General features: G+C 45.8%; 1 protein-coding gene across 3 annotated transcripts in view; it reads right to left on the bottom strand.

The window, feature by feature from the left end:
- Window positions 1-5,519: 5,519 nt before the first annotated feature.
- Window positions 5,520-14,775, bottom strand: part of DENND5A (DENN domain containing 5A) — a 107,928-nt gene continuing 98,672 nt past the window's right edge. For 2 of the 3 annotated variants that reach the window (XM_072794126.1, XM_072794127.1), the window contains 8 exons: window positions 14,097-14,218; window positions 12,741-12,886; window positions 12,059-12,177; window positions 11,482-11,663; window positions 10,817-10,899; window positions 10,205-10,328; window positions 8,044-8,212; window positions 5,520-6,562 (listed from right to left, as the gene is read on the bottom strand). In XM_072794126.1, coding sequence (XP_072650227.1) covers window positions 6,379-6,562; window positions 8,044-8,212; window positions 10,205-10,328; window positions 10,817-10,899; window positions 11,482-11,663; window positions 12,059-12,177; window positions 12,741-12,886; window positions 14,097-14,218 — 1,129 coding nt within the window. In that variant the 3' untranslated portion in view covers window positions 5,520-6,378. The remainder of the gene's footprint in view (window positions 6,563-8,043; window positions 8,213-10,204; window positions 10,329-10,816; window positions 10,900-11,481; window positions 11,664-12,058; window positions 12,178-12,740; window positions 12,887-14,096; window positions 14,219-14,775) is intronic. The other variant, XM_072794128.1, reaches the window with a different exon arrangement.

The following is a 14,775-nucleotide window of genomic DNA, read 5'->3' as shown; positions in this document are numbered from 1 at the left end:
AGAATTCTATACCTTTTGAGAAACGGTTCCTGGCACATGACTGGACCCAGGTTTATATGAAATGCTTGAGAGCATTTAAAAGTGACAAATACATCAAGAACTTACTGTCATGAACTGGAGTCTGCTAAACCGTAAGTCAGGCACAGGCATTAGTAGTTCACTGTAAAATGGAAATGGTGACCAAGCTTGGTTTGCTGATGGGTCAGCTTGGTGTGTGGCTGGAAGACAGAAATGGACAGTGGTTGCATGACAGTCACATTCAAAGATTGCCTTGAAAGACAGTGGGAAGCAAGGGAAAATCTTCCCAATGAGCAGAGCTACATATGGTTATGGAAGGAGACTATATATGAGAGACCACATATACATTCCTGAACAGTGGCCAATGGTCTAGCTGGCTAGTCAGGGGACTGGAAGAAAAATGTCTGGGGAAAAAAAAAAAGAAAGAAAAAGGTGTGGAATATTGGAGACAAGAAGGTCTGGGGTATAGCATGTGGCTGGACATTTGGAAGTAGGCACAAAGTATGAAGATTTTTCTATCACACATTAGTACACACCAGAGAGCACTCACCATTGAAAAGAACTGAACTAAGTAGATTAAATGACTCAGCCACTTTGTCATTCATTGGCCATCCTGGAACTAGCACAATAGGCATATGAATGGAGTGGGTCACAGAGGCAGAAATGGAAGCTACACATAGGCCTAAGAGCACAGACTCCCACATACCAAAACTAATCTAGCTACTGCTGCCACTGAATGGCCAATATGCCATCAAGAGACTAATGCTCAGACCAGATACAACACTATTCCTTGAGGAACCTAACAAGCCACTTGCTCGCAAATCAACTACATCAGGCCTCTTCCATCCTGGCAGGGCCAGAAGTTCATCCTCACAGAGATAGAGATATATTCTGGAAATAGGTTTGCTTTCTCTTCCCATAGAACCTCAGCCAGCACCAATATCCAGAAGCTTAGAGACTACCTAATCCTCAGGTATGGGATTCCATCCAGCATAGCATCCAACCAGCACACTCATTTCACAATAAAGGAAATTAGGGAGTGGGTCTATAACATTAAGTCATATATGCTTATACTGGTCTTATATGTACTATACCATCCAGAAGTGACCAACCTCAAAGAGCACTGGATTGACCCTCTAAGGGCACTACTAAAGCACTAGCTTCAATAATCTGAGGCAGTAATCTGTAAGAATTGGGTGCCATCCTTCAGGATCTAGTATTTGCATTACATCAGAGACTTTTATGTGGGACTATGTCCCTAAGGAAGAATACATGGGTCTAGGAACTAAGAGGCAGAAGAAGGAGTGGCCATACTTACCATCACTTCCAAGGACCTACTAAGGGATACTGTGCCTTATATACCTGCAACTCTAAGTTCTGCAGAGTTGGAATACTGGCACCAGAGGAGTCACTTGCCAGAGCTACATTCTGCAGGAGCCAGTGCGCTGAACCACAAGCATCACCTGCCACCAGGGTACTTTGGACTTCTTATGTCTGAGGTCCAGCAGAGGAGAGTCACCATCTTGGCAGAGATAATTAAGCCTGAACAACAAGAGATGGCAGGAATGGGTAAAACCCAGAGCTTCTTAGACAAATAGCTGATTCCAAGCCTGAGACAGAAAATGTACAAGATGAGCCTAGGACATCCTGAAATTCCACAAAGCAGTCACCAGAGTCATGTGAAACAACTCAGCAGGCAATCTGAAAAGGCTCCCAACTACCAGGATGGGACAATTGGTAATAACTTCAATGGAACAAAATCCATTAAATACACGTTAAGTCCGTGAGTTCATAACAATGTTTTTTAAAAAACAGCCACCTTCTGAGGATAACCGAGAACCAGTCCAGTACATTATCTTAAAAGTTAATAAAAGGAAAGAGTTTAAACACTTACCCTGCCTTTCCTATATACTCTACTGACAAATACATGAAGGGCAGAAATCTCCTTATAAAATTATTCCACCTAATAAATGAAACAAAATGATTAAAATATCTCCATGTTACCACCTCCTCCCAGTGAATTACTTACAGGATGATAGCTGCTAACATAAAAAAAAAGTGAACACCAGACATGATGTGCCTTCTGATAAATGAGTATACCACCACCTAGAGTCTCATCAAAGGGATCAAACCTCAGGCAAATCAGGTCTCTGGATCTAGCTGATTTATAGGGAAGGAACACACTGAATTGCACCAACATAAAATTAGCAAAATCTAGGCTGTGGGAAACTATAGGATCCAGGCAAACTATAAGGAAAGGAAAGGGGTAGAGGGAATCCTTCAGATTAAAAAAAACTTAAAAGATACATCAAGTTAAAAAGAAAATCAATATGGTACTATAGTGTGTAGGGATGTACACTTGGGTGATCAAACAATAAAGAAATTCAAGGAAGTAGTTAATATAAAGGTCACAAAGTTGGAAGGAAGGAGGCGGCTGAGACTGGGCTGAGGAACAATGAAGACTCTGGGAAGGCTGACAGAACTCTATTCTAGACCTGGTGGTGGTTACAGGGTACTCACTCTGTAATAATTCACTGAGTTCATCTGCATGCTTGTTTGTCAGTCCCTGAAATCTCAGAGTTGGAGAAGCACTGAATTAGAGCAGGTGCAAAAGCCAAAGCAGGCAGCACTTGAACTGAATACATTTCATCTACCCAAGGCTACTGGAGAGGCAGTTGACTCAAGTGTCCCTGAAATACTGAACTACTAAACACATCTGTTCTCTTAAATCACACATCATTCCAAAAAAGATTTGCAGATTATAAAACAAAACATGGTAGAAAGTGAGACATTCACAGCAGAATCAGCTGTTAGAAGGAACAGAGATAGATGGTCCCAGGAGAACCTTGATTTCTAAAACATGATTCATACTCACCTTCTCAGCAAAGTCTGCTAAAAAGAGTGTTGCTCCTTCACTGTTTTGGCTGACTGAGGCCACCAGCACCTTCCACTAAAGCACGTAACTAAGTGCTGGGTGCTGCACACCCACCACACAGAGCCATGACCAACTGGACAGCTGTACGAGTTGGTCTCATCACCACATATAGAAAGGGTCATTAACTTCCACCTAAAAGCTGGAAAAAGATAAAGAAGTACTCCTAGGGTTACCTAAATGATACTCCTTCCCTTATAACCTGAGACATAAAAGGCCCTGTCATGAGATGAGACAGTTGTGTGGACTTTTCAGGCCACAGACTGCACGTGAGACACATAGATGCCATGCCTCAGCCCAGCAATTGTGCTCTGACCACAAGTTTCCATGTCTCATGTCACATAAGGAGGGCCCAAAGCAGCAGTAATATTCTTCACAGGTCTAAGTGTGTACTAGGAATGCCACATACAGGTTACATGACTCTGGATCTGGGTTTTGTGCTGCAGCATGTGGTCTTTCCTTTAGTCCACATCTACAGAGTACCAGCAAAGTTCAAGCCTTTTCCTTGTCTTCTACTTTATGGGTGTGGAGCCCACAAATCTGCTCCCTTCCCTATCTCAGGCTTGACTCTATCACTAGACTTCCTGGAGCATCTCAATCTGGTTGGTTCCTTCACATCCATGCCTTTGCTCATGCTATTCTCTCTACATGCAACATCCACTCTTTCCAACAGTTCTCTACCCTAAGTACAACTCATTATGGTCAATACCTTCCCTGATGTTATACTCCCCCACAGCAGTACTTGTCTCTAAGTTCCTTGAGGACCGGGAGTCTTGGTCTCAGTGAGGAACCAGGGCTTGATACAATATGGCAGTAACAACAACCAATATTCATCTAGCACTTACTACACACATGACCCTGTTCCAGGCATATGTGTACTCAACTAGTAACAACAACCCTTTGATGCAGGCACTATCATTCCCATTTTACAGATGATGAGTAAACAGAGGTTCAGGAATTAAGTGGCTTACTCTAGTTCACATTAGCAGTGCAAGGATTTAAATGACAGACTTTTGGCTCCATAGTCCATCATCTTAACCACTGCCAATGAATTCATTTATTCCACAGATACTTACTGGGTATCTACCATATGCCAGTTGCTACTTTGTGAATGGACTGTATCCTTCCCTCATAAATCTAACATTTAGAATTAGCAAATAATTAGTACAATGATGGTAGGTGTTAGGAAGGAAGATAAGTAGAATAAGGGGATAAAAGTGACTGATGGGACTTGGTATTTTAGAGTGGTCAGGGTAAATCTCTCAGAGGACATCTGAGCAGAAACCTGAATCAAAGTAGTAGTTGTCAGTTGAAAAGCCACAAGTTTGGAGTGAGACAGTTCTCATAACTGCAAACTACTTATCGGATGTGTGGCCTTGGGCAAGTGACTAAATTTCTCTGACATTCAATTTTCCCACCTCTAAACCAGTGATAATCTACACTTGCCTTGCAGAGGTGTAAGGAAAAGGGAGAAGTATGTGTGTAAAGCACCTGGCTTAAGGTCATCTCTGGCATAGACCCACAATATACATGCAGTGGGTTCTATGCTGCCCTTCCTGCCCAGCCAGGAATCTCCCTTCCTGCTCCTGAATCACTGCCTACCTACTCAACTTCCAAAAAAATTAGGACTCCCACGTCCCACTCACATCCCCTGCTGGCAGGATATTGCACTGCAGCCGTCCTCAAAGCTGCCAGTCCCTTTCCTCACCTCTTCAAAAAGCCTTACCTAGGCACTCACCACCAGCCAGTCACCAGAGATGGAAATGAATTAAGAGACCCTCTCTGGACTCTCCAGAGCTCATAACCTAGGGAGTGGGCCCAACACGAAAGCAGCAACAACCCAGAGAGGAGGTACCAGCATCTAAGCAACTACAGGAGCACAATGACAGAATGATTACCTGTGCTCACGGAGGATTAGGGAAGGCTTCATAGTAGGTAACTCCTAAAGTAACCTTGAACAATGAACAGGAAGTAGGCACCAGGGGAAGCATTCCATTCAGGCAGACAGAACATAAAGGCAAAACCAGGAAATCATAAGAAACATTAATTGGTTTGAGGCCCTCTACCTGACCAAGCCACGAAGAATAAAACTGAAGGAAGCTGGTTTCCAGGACCCTCATAAAGCTCTACGACCTACCATCCTGGGAAAAACAAATCCTTCTCTCAAGAAAAAGCTTTTTTTCCTTGAGGGCAAACAGGGTCTCATGTGCCCTATGTTCCCATACCTGGTCTTCTTACCCTTCAAGAAATATCCATCTTGTCTCACTCAAGTGACCTTTGCAACCCCAGCCAGGTCTCTTCCCCTCTGTGCTTCAGCCTCTTCTTCTGTGGAACGGGTAAATAACCCTTATCTACATCCTTCTCAAATAACCAGTTGAGTTAACAACTATGAAAGCTCCTGATGCTGCAGCAGGGAGGACTCAGGAGACCCTGAGGGGGCACCCTGGGCAGCTGAGGGAGGAGACAAGGCAATGCCACAGCTCTCACACTGATCTTCTCACATGGACCAAACCATACCTTCCGCCACCCACTGCTCACAAACCCCCATAAACGCCAGGGATCCATGCAGTTTTGTTTCAGGTGTTTTATTAAGTGGGCCATACTGTAGCTGGTTTCTAGGTTGCAAAACAACATAAATTTAACAATAATAACATAGCCAGTTAGACTGTGACAAGCTTTTTCCTTCCTTAAAAACAAAGAAAAAAGAAAAGAAAAAAAGATTTAAAACACACAATGGAGGGTTTAATAAATAATAGGAAAAAAAAAAAGAAACAGAAAACCTGTTAAAACATGCTTATGTTTACTTCTGTGCAGCTGTGTGCCAAGAGGAAATGTGATCTTCTGCACGACGGTGCATCCCGGCATGTCTCCGTTCCAAATAATACTGACAGAAAAAGCAAAGATGTGGGACTGACTCATCAGTGCTTGCAGAGGCACTACTAAAAATCCCTTTGATTGGAGCTTAGGGCTTCCTGCTCAGCACACCTGTGTGTGGCCCGTGAAAGCCAAATATCCATAACAATGTTAATATAGAAAACATTAGTTTAAAAACAACGTGGAATGGCCTCATGACCGGGCGCAGGTGAAGAAGCAGAACTGCCCCACCCGTGCACCGCAGGCTCAGTCCGAGGAGGCCGCAGCTCCCAGCACGCGGCCACGGCGAGGGAGGGCACCAGCTTCAAAATAAGCGGCACCAACCTCGTCTCCCTCTCCCTATCACTCTTTCACATGAAAGTGTGTAAAAAGCAAATCAGCAAATAAACTCTAAAATAGATTATTTATTCCAAAAATCCTCTACTTTTCTTTTTTACAGTGAGTGTACATTTCCTCTCTGTCTCCTGCACAACTTGCTTAAATCCCCTTTGGAAGAAGGGTCAGAGCCGCAGGGTGAGTCTCTCTTGGTCCTGCTGCTAGCTGGTGCTGGGAGGTCAGATGTCGATGCCCTTGACAAGGGATGTCTCCAGTGTGATGTTGAACTCCTGCAATGTCTGCAGCACGCGGATCAAGGAATTGACAAGTGTATGGTCTTTGATTAGCGCCACATCCTCATACATGTGTGCGGTGATGGGGCAGTCGGCCAGCAAGGCAATCCAATGGTGTAGGAGGTGATCTCTGGCAGGGAAGGGTCAGTCCAGATGGATCAAAAGGGAAGGGGAAGGGAGACAGTTAGTACAAGGCCAAAGGGGAAACTTTCTCCATCACTCCTTGAACAAAGTCTAAAGCTGGAGAAGTAGACAGCTCCCTCAAACCCCTCTCCATCTCTTAAAAATGCTTGACAAAAGGCCTTACATGGCTTTAAAAGGCTCCTACTAGGGACTACTCAACCCCAGGGACACCAACACAAATTGACCCACTTACCTGCCACCAGGTCCATATGTCCTCCCCTGCCTTCTTCTGCTCCCCTAGACAAGCCCACAACCAGCCAGACACCAGGTCCAGTCAGCACCACCTCTTCCACCTCAAAAGCCAATCTGTCTCTGACCATTACTCCTTACCAGAGCTATCACCACCTGTAATAATCCTAAGAGCTCACATCCACATAGCACTTGGCATGTGCCAGACACTGTTTTAAGAGCTTTAACCTTCATAACAACTCTATGATATGAGGTAGGTGCTATCAGTGTTATTATTAGCCCTTCTTTATAGATGAAGAAATTGAGGTAGCCATAAGTTAGGGAGCTTATCCAAGTTCGTATGGCTAGTAAGGGGCTGATCTGAGAATATGAACCTAGTGTATCTGGTTCCAGAGTCTGTTTTTAACAACTATGCCAACTTCTTCCCTTCCTTGCCCCAAATGAAGTACTGCCTTAAGTTTATTTAGCATTCATGTTCTCACCTGACCCACTGGAATAGCCCCTAACAAACTGCCCACTCAGATGCATACCATCCATGGTTATCACATTACTATCATTTCAGTCCCATGATAGAACAACTCTGTCCTCATATGGACGGATCCTCTGTCCCAACTCCCCAAAGCCCCCAGCCTCCTTTCAGCTGTCTCCTACAACTGCCCTTCCCATGTTTACCTGTTATTTCCTAACCCCAAATCCTCTGCTAGTTCTGTCTGCTTCAAACTCCTTCTCCACTTCTACCCTTCCATTATGACTCACCTCAAATAGCACCTCCTCGCTTCTCTGATCTTTCTCCTCTACAGCTTCAGAATAACTTATGAATGCATGTTTCCTTTTGGGTCTCTCACAACCTTCTGCCTTATACTGTATTTAATTAGGTCAAGCAACCTTCTAAATGGTAGGAACCACGCTTTATTCAGCTCATTCCCACTGTCTTCCATAAGGCCTAGTGCATTCGAATCTTTGTTGAAGGAATGACTAGATAGAACTCTGCTTCAAATTTCACCAGTGGGATGTTTTTATTTCTTTCCACCAAAATGTCCCCATCCAGTCACACACACTCTCATCCCCAGCCCTCCACATCTCTACACATAGACTTTGTACATGGAAATGAAGGACCCCCAAAGCCTCACTTGCCCAATGACCTCTGGTCATTAGCCACTCCCACCCCCTGCACTATACTAGGCTCCACCTCCAAGGCTGGGTGCTGTGCATTCTGGGCCACAAGGCTGCATGCAGTACCTGGCTCCCAAGCACACCAGCATCTGAAATTTGCCGTCCTTGCCTATGTTCCGGGGAGTATTATTGATTGCAGTGACAAATCGGCAGAAGTTCCGGGCCCTTGTATGCCAGTTTTCCTCAGGGACAAGTTCGTTCTGCTCCAAAGTCTCGTAATAGGTTTGTGCTTTTTCTGTGAAGAGTAGAAAAGCTTGCCAATGACAAAGGCTTTCAAAACCAACCTATCCCTGAGTGTCCTGCAGGCCATTAGCCATGAGGCTCTCCATGTTGATGCAGGTTAACTCAATGTGAGTAACATGAATGTTCTGACATCACTGGTCCCATTTCAAAATAGAAGGTCCCTATTCTTCTGTTTTAAATTTCTTTATGTGGTCCTTGACTTAAAGATGGTCCTTTCCCTAGTCTGAAGATTAAAAAAAGAAGAATTAGAAAGAAAAACACTCTTGAGGGAAAAAATTCTATTTTTTTTTTTAAGATTTTATTTATTGAGAGAGACAGACAGAGAGAGAGAGAGAGAGAGAGAGAGAGAGGCAGAGTCACAGACAGAGAGAGAAGCAGGCTCCATGCAGAGAGCCCGACATGGGACTCAATCCTGGGTCTCCAAGATCACACCCCAGGCTGCAGGTGGCGCTAAACTACTGCGCCACCGGGGTTGCCCAAGGGAAAATATTCTTGCATGAAAATTTTCCAAGTGGGTACACCCAGGGCTGGGGCTCCAAATACTATCAACTGGCCTTTTGGATCAACAAGGAGAAAGTGTGAGGACTCATGACTAAGCTTCCAAGAAAAGCCAGAGCAGGGCAGCCCAGGTGGCTCAGCAGTTTAGCACCGTCTTCAGCCCAGGGCCTGATCCTGGAAACCCAGGATCGAGTCCCATGTCAAGCTCCCTGCATGGAGCCTGCTTCTCCCTCTGCCTATGTCTCTGCCTCTCTTTCTCTGTGTCTCTCATGAATAAATATATAAAATCTTAAATTAAAAAAAAAAAAAAAAAAAAAAGCCAGAGCAGGGCACCTGGGAGGCTTAGTCAGTTAAGTGTCTGCCTTTGGCTCAGGTCATGATCCTAGGACGGAGAACTTGCTTCTCCCTCTGCCTCTACCCACCCCCAGCTTGTGCTCTCACTCTCAAATAAAAAAATGAATGGGGCCCTACGACCCAGCAATTGCACTGTTGGGGATTTACCCCAAAGATACAGATGCAATGAAACGCCGGGACACCTGCACCCATCAGGGTGTTTCTAGCACCCTGGCTTGGCTTCTGCATCTCAGAAACATCTAGCAGGATGTTTCTAGCAGCAATGTCCACAATAGCCAAACTGTGGAAGGAGCCTCGGTGTCCACCAAAAGATGAATGGATAAAGAAGATGTGGTTTATGTATACAATGGAATATTACTCAGCCATTAGAAATGACAAATACCCACCATTTGCTTCAACGTGGATGGAACTGGAGGGTATTATGCTGAGTGAAATGAGTCAATCAGAGAAGGACAAACATTATATGTTCTCATTCATTTGGGGAATATAAATAATAGTGAAAGGGTATATAAGGGAAGGGAGAAGAAATTTGTGGGAAATATCAGAAAGGGAGACAGAATATAAAGACTCCTAACTCTGGGAAACGAACTAGGGGTGGTGGAAGGGGAAGAAGGCGGGGGGTGGGGGTGAATGGGTGATGGGCACTGAGGGGGGCACTTGACGGGATGAGCACTGGGTGTTATTCTGTATGTTGGCAAATTGAACACCAATAAAAAAATAAATTTATTATAAAAAAAAAATGAATGGGGCAGCCCAGGTGGCTCAGCGGTTTAGTACTGTCTTCAGCTGAGGGCCTGATCCTGGAGACCCAGGATCGAGTCCCACGTCAGGCTCCCTGCATGGAGCCTGCTCCTCCTCCTTCTGCCTCTCTCTCTCTCTCTCGGTCTCTCATGAATAAATAAAATCTTTAAAAATAAAAATAAATTTAAAAATGAATGAATGAAAGAAAGAAAAAAGAAAAAAAGAAAGAAAGAAAAGAAAGGCAGGCCAGAGCAAACACAACAGATCTAATTTGAGAGTCACCTGGCTTGGCTTCTGCATCTCAGACTCCAGTGGTCAGCACTCACATTATCTTGGTGAGTCCCCATGTTTCTGCATGCTTTTCCCAACCTCACACCCTGGCTCAACTCACCCAGGAAATCCCAAATGAAGACATTTTTGAAGAGCCGGGGAGATTTAAATCCATGTTGGAAAGCCTGTTCCAGGGCCGAGACAAGGCCACATTCTCCACAAAGCAACAGCGTCAGACTGCCTCGCTATATAAGGAAACAGGAGAGAATGCCAGGCTTGCCTTAGCCAAGCTACCTTCCCACCACTGCTTCCCCAAACCCACAGTCCACACCTGGAGGGCAGCAAAACACTGGCTAGCACATCCTATCTCCCCTAGCACCTGGCACAGTGAGTGGCACAGAGCAGCTATCAGTGAATAGCTCCCAAACAGACAATGGATCTAGGTCCCCACTAGAGGGACAAAGCCAGAGTGACCACTACTCAGGGAGGCCCAGGCAAATCCAGAAGAGGACAGAAATATACACTGTTCATTAGGGGCCCAGGGACTCACTGGGTCATTAGTGTGTAAGGAAAACAGGGTAACCCAAGGCAGCAGCCCCTAAGGAAAGGTGCTCCATGTCAAACTAAGGCACATACTCTAGAGCTCTGGGTTATCCACACTACATGGGCCTGGAAAAAGATAATTCTCTCTTATTCAATGTAAAGTCTTGGGTTGGAGGGCAGGAAGCCTTACCTCTTTCTCGGGCTTATGGAAGTGCTTCACAATGCCATTGACTGCCTCCCCGATGGACTCCTGGATCTGCCCAGTGTTCAGCTCTGATAAAAATCAAGCAGACATCCCTAATCAATCTCAGAGGCTAGTCATGCTTAGCTGACTGAGCATAATGACTGAGGACACAGAAGCGCTCAAAGGAGAGGCAGGAGAGCCTGGACCCTAGGAAGCTAATACCTTAAGAGATGCTGGTAAAGTTTATTTTCCATTTTACCCTGGAACTTCTGGCAACCAAAAGAAGGCCAAGACTTGATTGTAAGCCCCAGGAATGAGGAAGGAGAAGGCCAGAAGGTAGATCCCTTTCCTCTCTGGAACTATATATAAGTTAGTACAGAGGACCTAGGCCGGGATGCATGAGCTCTCCTCTCTCCTTCTAGGCCTCTAAGGAGTGTGACACCCCACCCCCGACACACATACACATAACACACACACACACACACACACACACACACACACACACACACGGATTCATGAGAGGAGGGCAACAAATGCCTGAGGCTGCTTTGTAGGCAAAAGTAGTTTCTGAGGTAGATGCACAGGCTGGAGTCTGGACTCCCACATCAGGGTTCCCAGACACCTCACATTCCCCACCTGGGTGGCATGAGGGCCCAGCCCCTCCTACTTACTGGGCTTGTTGTTGGGTGAGATGGTAACGAGCCTCCGGATGACACTGGGAGACTGCTGCAGGGGTGGGGTCCGGCACGGCCTCTCATCCACCTCAGGCTGGGATGTGAGCAGCTCCCCAACCAGGACCCGCTCCAGGCTCCCATCATCTATGCCCTTCCCCAACCACCGACCACATGGGAACCTAAAGATCAAGCAATGGCTTGTCAGAGCTGCTAACTCCTCCAGTATCCTTCCCCTTGCTGCTCAGCAAAAGCCATCAAAATGCTAATCCTTGGAGATGGGCTCTGAAACCAGACTGGGGATGCCTCAAGGCCCTGTTCATCCATCCCACTGTGCATCACTGAGAAAACCACCAGAATGATGGGTGGCCTGGAAACTGTACAGTAACATCATACATCTTAGCTTGGAAAACCCTCCTATTTCTTTTCAGATGCATGAGACAAAGCCAAATAGGAAGCACCTCAGTCCACCACAACTTAAAGGGTCTCCTTGAGAATTCCATATACCAGGCATCAAAACCAGCCCCTATAGTATACCTTGCCCACTATCTTAGGGCACAGCTGAGGGAACACTTACTTGTACGTATGTCCTGTGATCTCATTCCTGACCATCACATACTCCACCAGCCACTTGGCATACAGCCCAGAGTTATCATGGCCTATCTGTACTGTAGTGAGCTTTCCCAGATTCTGGCACTGTGAAAGAACAACCAAATAAAGAAGGCAGGTAGGTCAAGAAAATAAGAGAAAAGAGAGGCACTACTCAAAGGCACAGATCTGACTGACTGTTTGCAACCTGGCCCCATAATATTTATAGGGTCAGGCTGGTGGTAGAGCACTCTCATGACAGGGAAATGATTGAGAAAGAAGATGCTACTATCTGAAGGAAGAACAGGCCCTAGGAGCAGAAGGGTCTGAAGTGGGACAGTGGTCTGAGATTCAGAGGTCTCTGTGAACGCTTGTGCTCAGCAACTAAAGGAACTCTTGGGAATTTCTCATCATGGCATAGGCAGGGAGTTACGCAAGTCCAGATGGATAAGTGCCTTCCAGCCAGATTGCTTAGACAGGAGAGGCTCCCTCATTCTTGGGTCAACCCTTGGCTCCAGTCTCTGATCATCTCAGAACAGGTCAACTGTGCTAATGCATTAACACTATAAGAGCAAGACCATCATAAAACCCTGCAGAAAACTCCCATAAGCAGCCTTTGCAAACTCAGATCCCCAAAGAGCCTAGGGTTGTGGTCCCTGGGTAACACATACCTCGAAGGTCATCTCTAACACGTTCCTGGGAATCTGCAGGATCTGTGTCTCACCCAGTTCTCCCGAAATGCAGATCCATGGGTTGGCGGTGAACATGGAGCCCCCCAGCTTCTTGCTTGGTACAATCAGGATATGGTACGGGATCACTGTTTTGGGGAAGCCACAAAGGCATTGAGGGGGGTCAGAAATCCCTCCCATACCTGAAAGGGCCCTGACCTGCCTGCCCAGGTGTGCTGGCATGATTGCAGCCCCCGGTGTACTGGCCTCAGCAGAGGCAGGAACAGCAGGTCCCAGGACCTAGTCTCTGGCTGGCTTAGCCAATCCTACCCTCACTCTCACTCCTCTCAGGGTTATCACCCAACCATCAAAGATCCAAGCACATCTGCAGGCTCGGAGCTAAATGAATTTGTTCCTTAAATAATAGCACCAACTCCACATTGTATTGAATTGCTTTTTAGAGCACTTTTCAATCTGTCATCTCATGAACTCTAATAACAATCTCCAGAGAAGTCTTACAATGACTTTCTGAAGCACTGAAACAGAAATAGTTTCCCCTGAGTCTCCTAAGTTCCAGTCCAGTGCTGCCTCTCCTGCGGCCTACAAAACTCATCTCTGAGAGGGAGGATGGGTGTCATACAGAAACAAGAGTCCATGCTGCTGAGGTTGCTGAGTCACCAGCCAAACAACTAGCCATGGGGCAAATTCAGATGCTAACTCTTATTGAAAAGAGCATCCTGGCACCAAAGAAAGATGAAGCTCCAAGGATCTTCCTTAGACCATACTGAACCCTCCTTCCTCACTCTGCAAATAGGGAGACAGGCCCATAGCAGGGGTCAACTCTGCTCACAGAAACCTAATGAGTTAGGGCAGAGCAGGGCCTGGACCCATATCTCCCACCACAACTTGGAGTTAGTTCTGTTACTTCAGGAAGAATTATTTTTCCCTGGGGGTTGGTCTGAAACCTTCTAGGATGTTGAATGACTCTCTCAGCCCAAAACAAAAAGGAGATTTCTTTATAAGTGTGCAAAGAAGGCAGTGAACTTCACCATACCACCCGACTCCACTCCACTTTCATTGCCTTAGGCCCCCAGAGCAGTGCCGAGGACAATAGTGACAACATCATGGCCAAAAAGACTGAGCTCCCCACTTCAGAATAAGAAAAAGAAGCTTCAGAGAAAAAACAACCTCCACTGAGGGCAAGTGCACGTCTCTCCTACAGAAGAAAAAGGCAAATAGAAAGTACAAGTGACAATCTTTCTTTAAAAAAAAAAAAAGGGAAGGGACAGTGAGTTAGCCTTAGGGAGGCTCATGAAGAGTGGCACTGAGAAGGCTAGTGGGGAGCACAGGGCTACTCACGGATAGTTGTGAAGACATTGGTGAAGCAAAAGTAATCGACGGCATTGAAAGAGAGGAGGTGATAGAGGAACTGCTCCTTCTCGTCGTCACAGCGCAGGAAGGCATAGCGCTTGTACAACTTTCTGTCGGAGAGGAGGCAATATATCAGTCCCCCAGCCAAAAGGAGGGGAAAGAGGCTAGAATTACTCAGTTCTGGAAGGAGACAGCTAAGGGAAGAATAAGATGCCAAGCTTCAAGTTCATTAGAACCATCTAAAAAAGGAACAAAGCCAACTACTCCATCTAAATGAGGGCTAGAGGGAAAGTGGCTGAAACTATAGCACGAACAACAAAACCAAACTCTACCTGTGTCTAAGGATTCATGTTACTACAATGCAGTGTCAGAGGTCATGTGATCTCCTTTCCTAAACAGGGGGCTGGAACTGTCACCCCTCAAGGATGGCACAGGCCCTCTCAGGCTTCTAACTAAGGGCATCACTCCAGTGTGTGGTATGAGAATAGCAATGGCAGGAGGTCTTTGATCATCATTCATTTGCAGGGCCAGTCTCAGACCCTCAGCAGACATAAGAATCATGAGTCAAAACACTACTGCGAATGTGAATGTAAGCCCAGGACAGCTTCAGAGTCAATAAAGGGAATTAGGTCACAGACTAGGAAGAGCTGCATACATGATGTTCTTC

Source organism: Canis lupus, chromosome 23 (assembly GCF_048164855.1).
Source record: "Canis lupus baileyi chromosome 23, mCanLup2.hap1, whole genome shotgun sequence".
NCBI lineage: Eukaryota > Metazoa > Chordata > Mammalia > Carnivora > Canidae > Canis > Canis lupus.
Note: the sequence above shows the minus strand (reverse complement) of the source record. Positions and strands in the feature narration are given on the sequence as shown.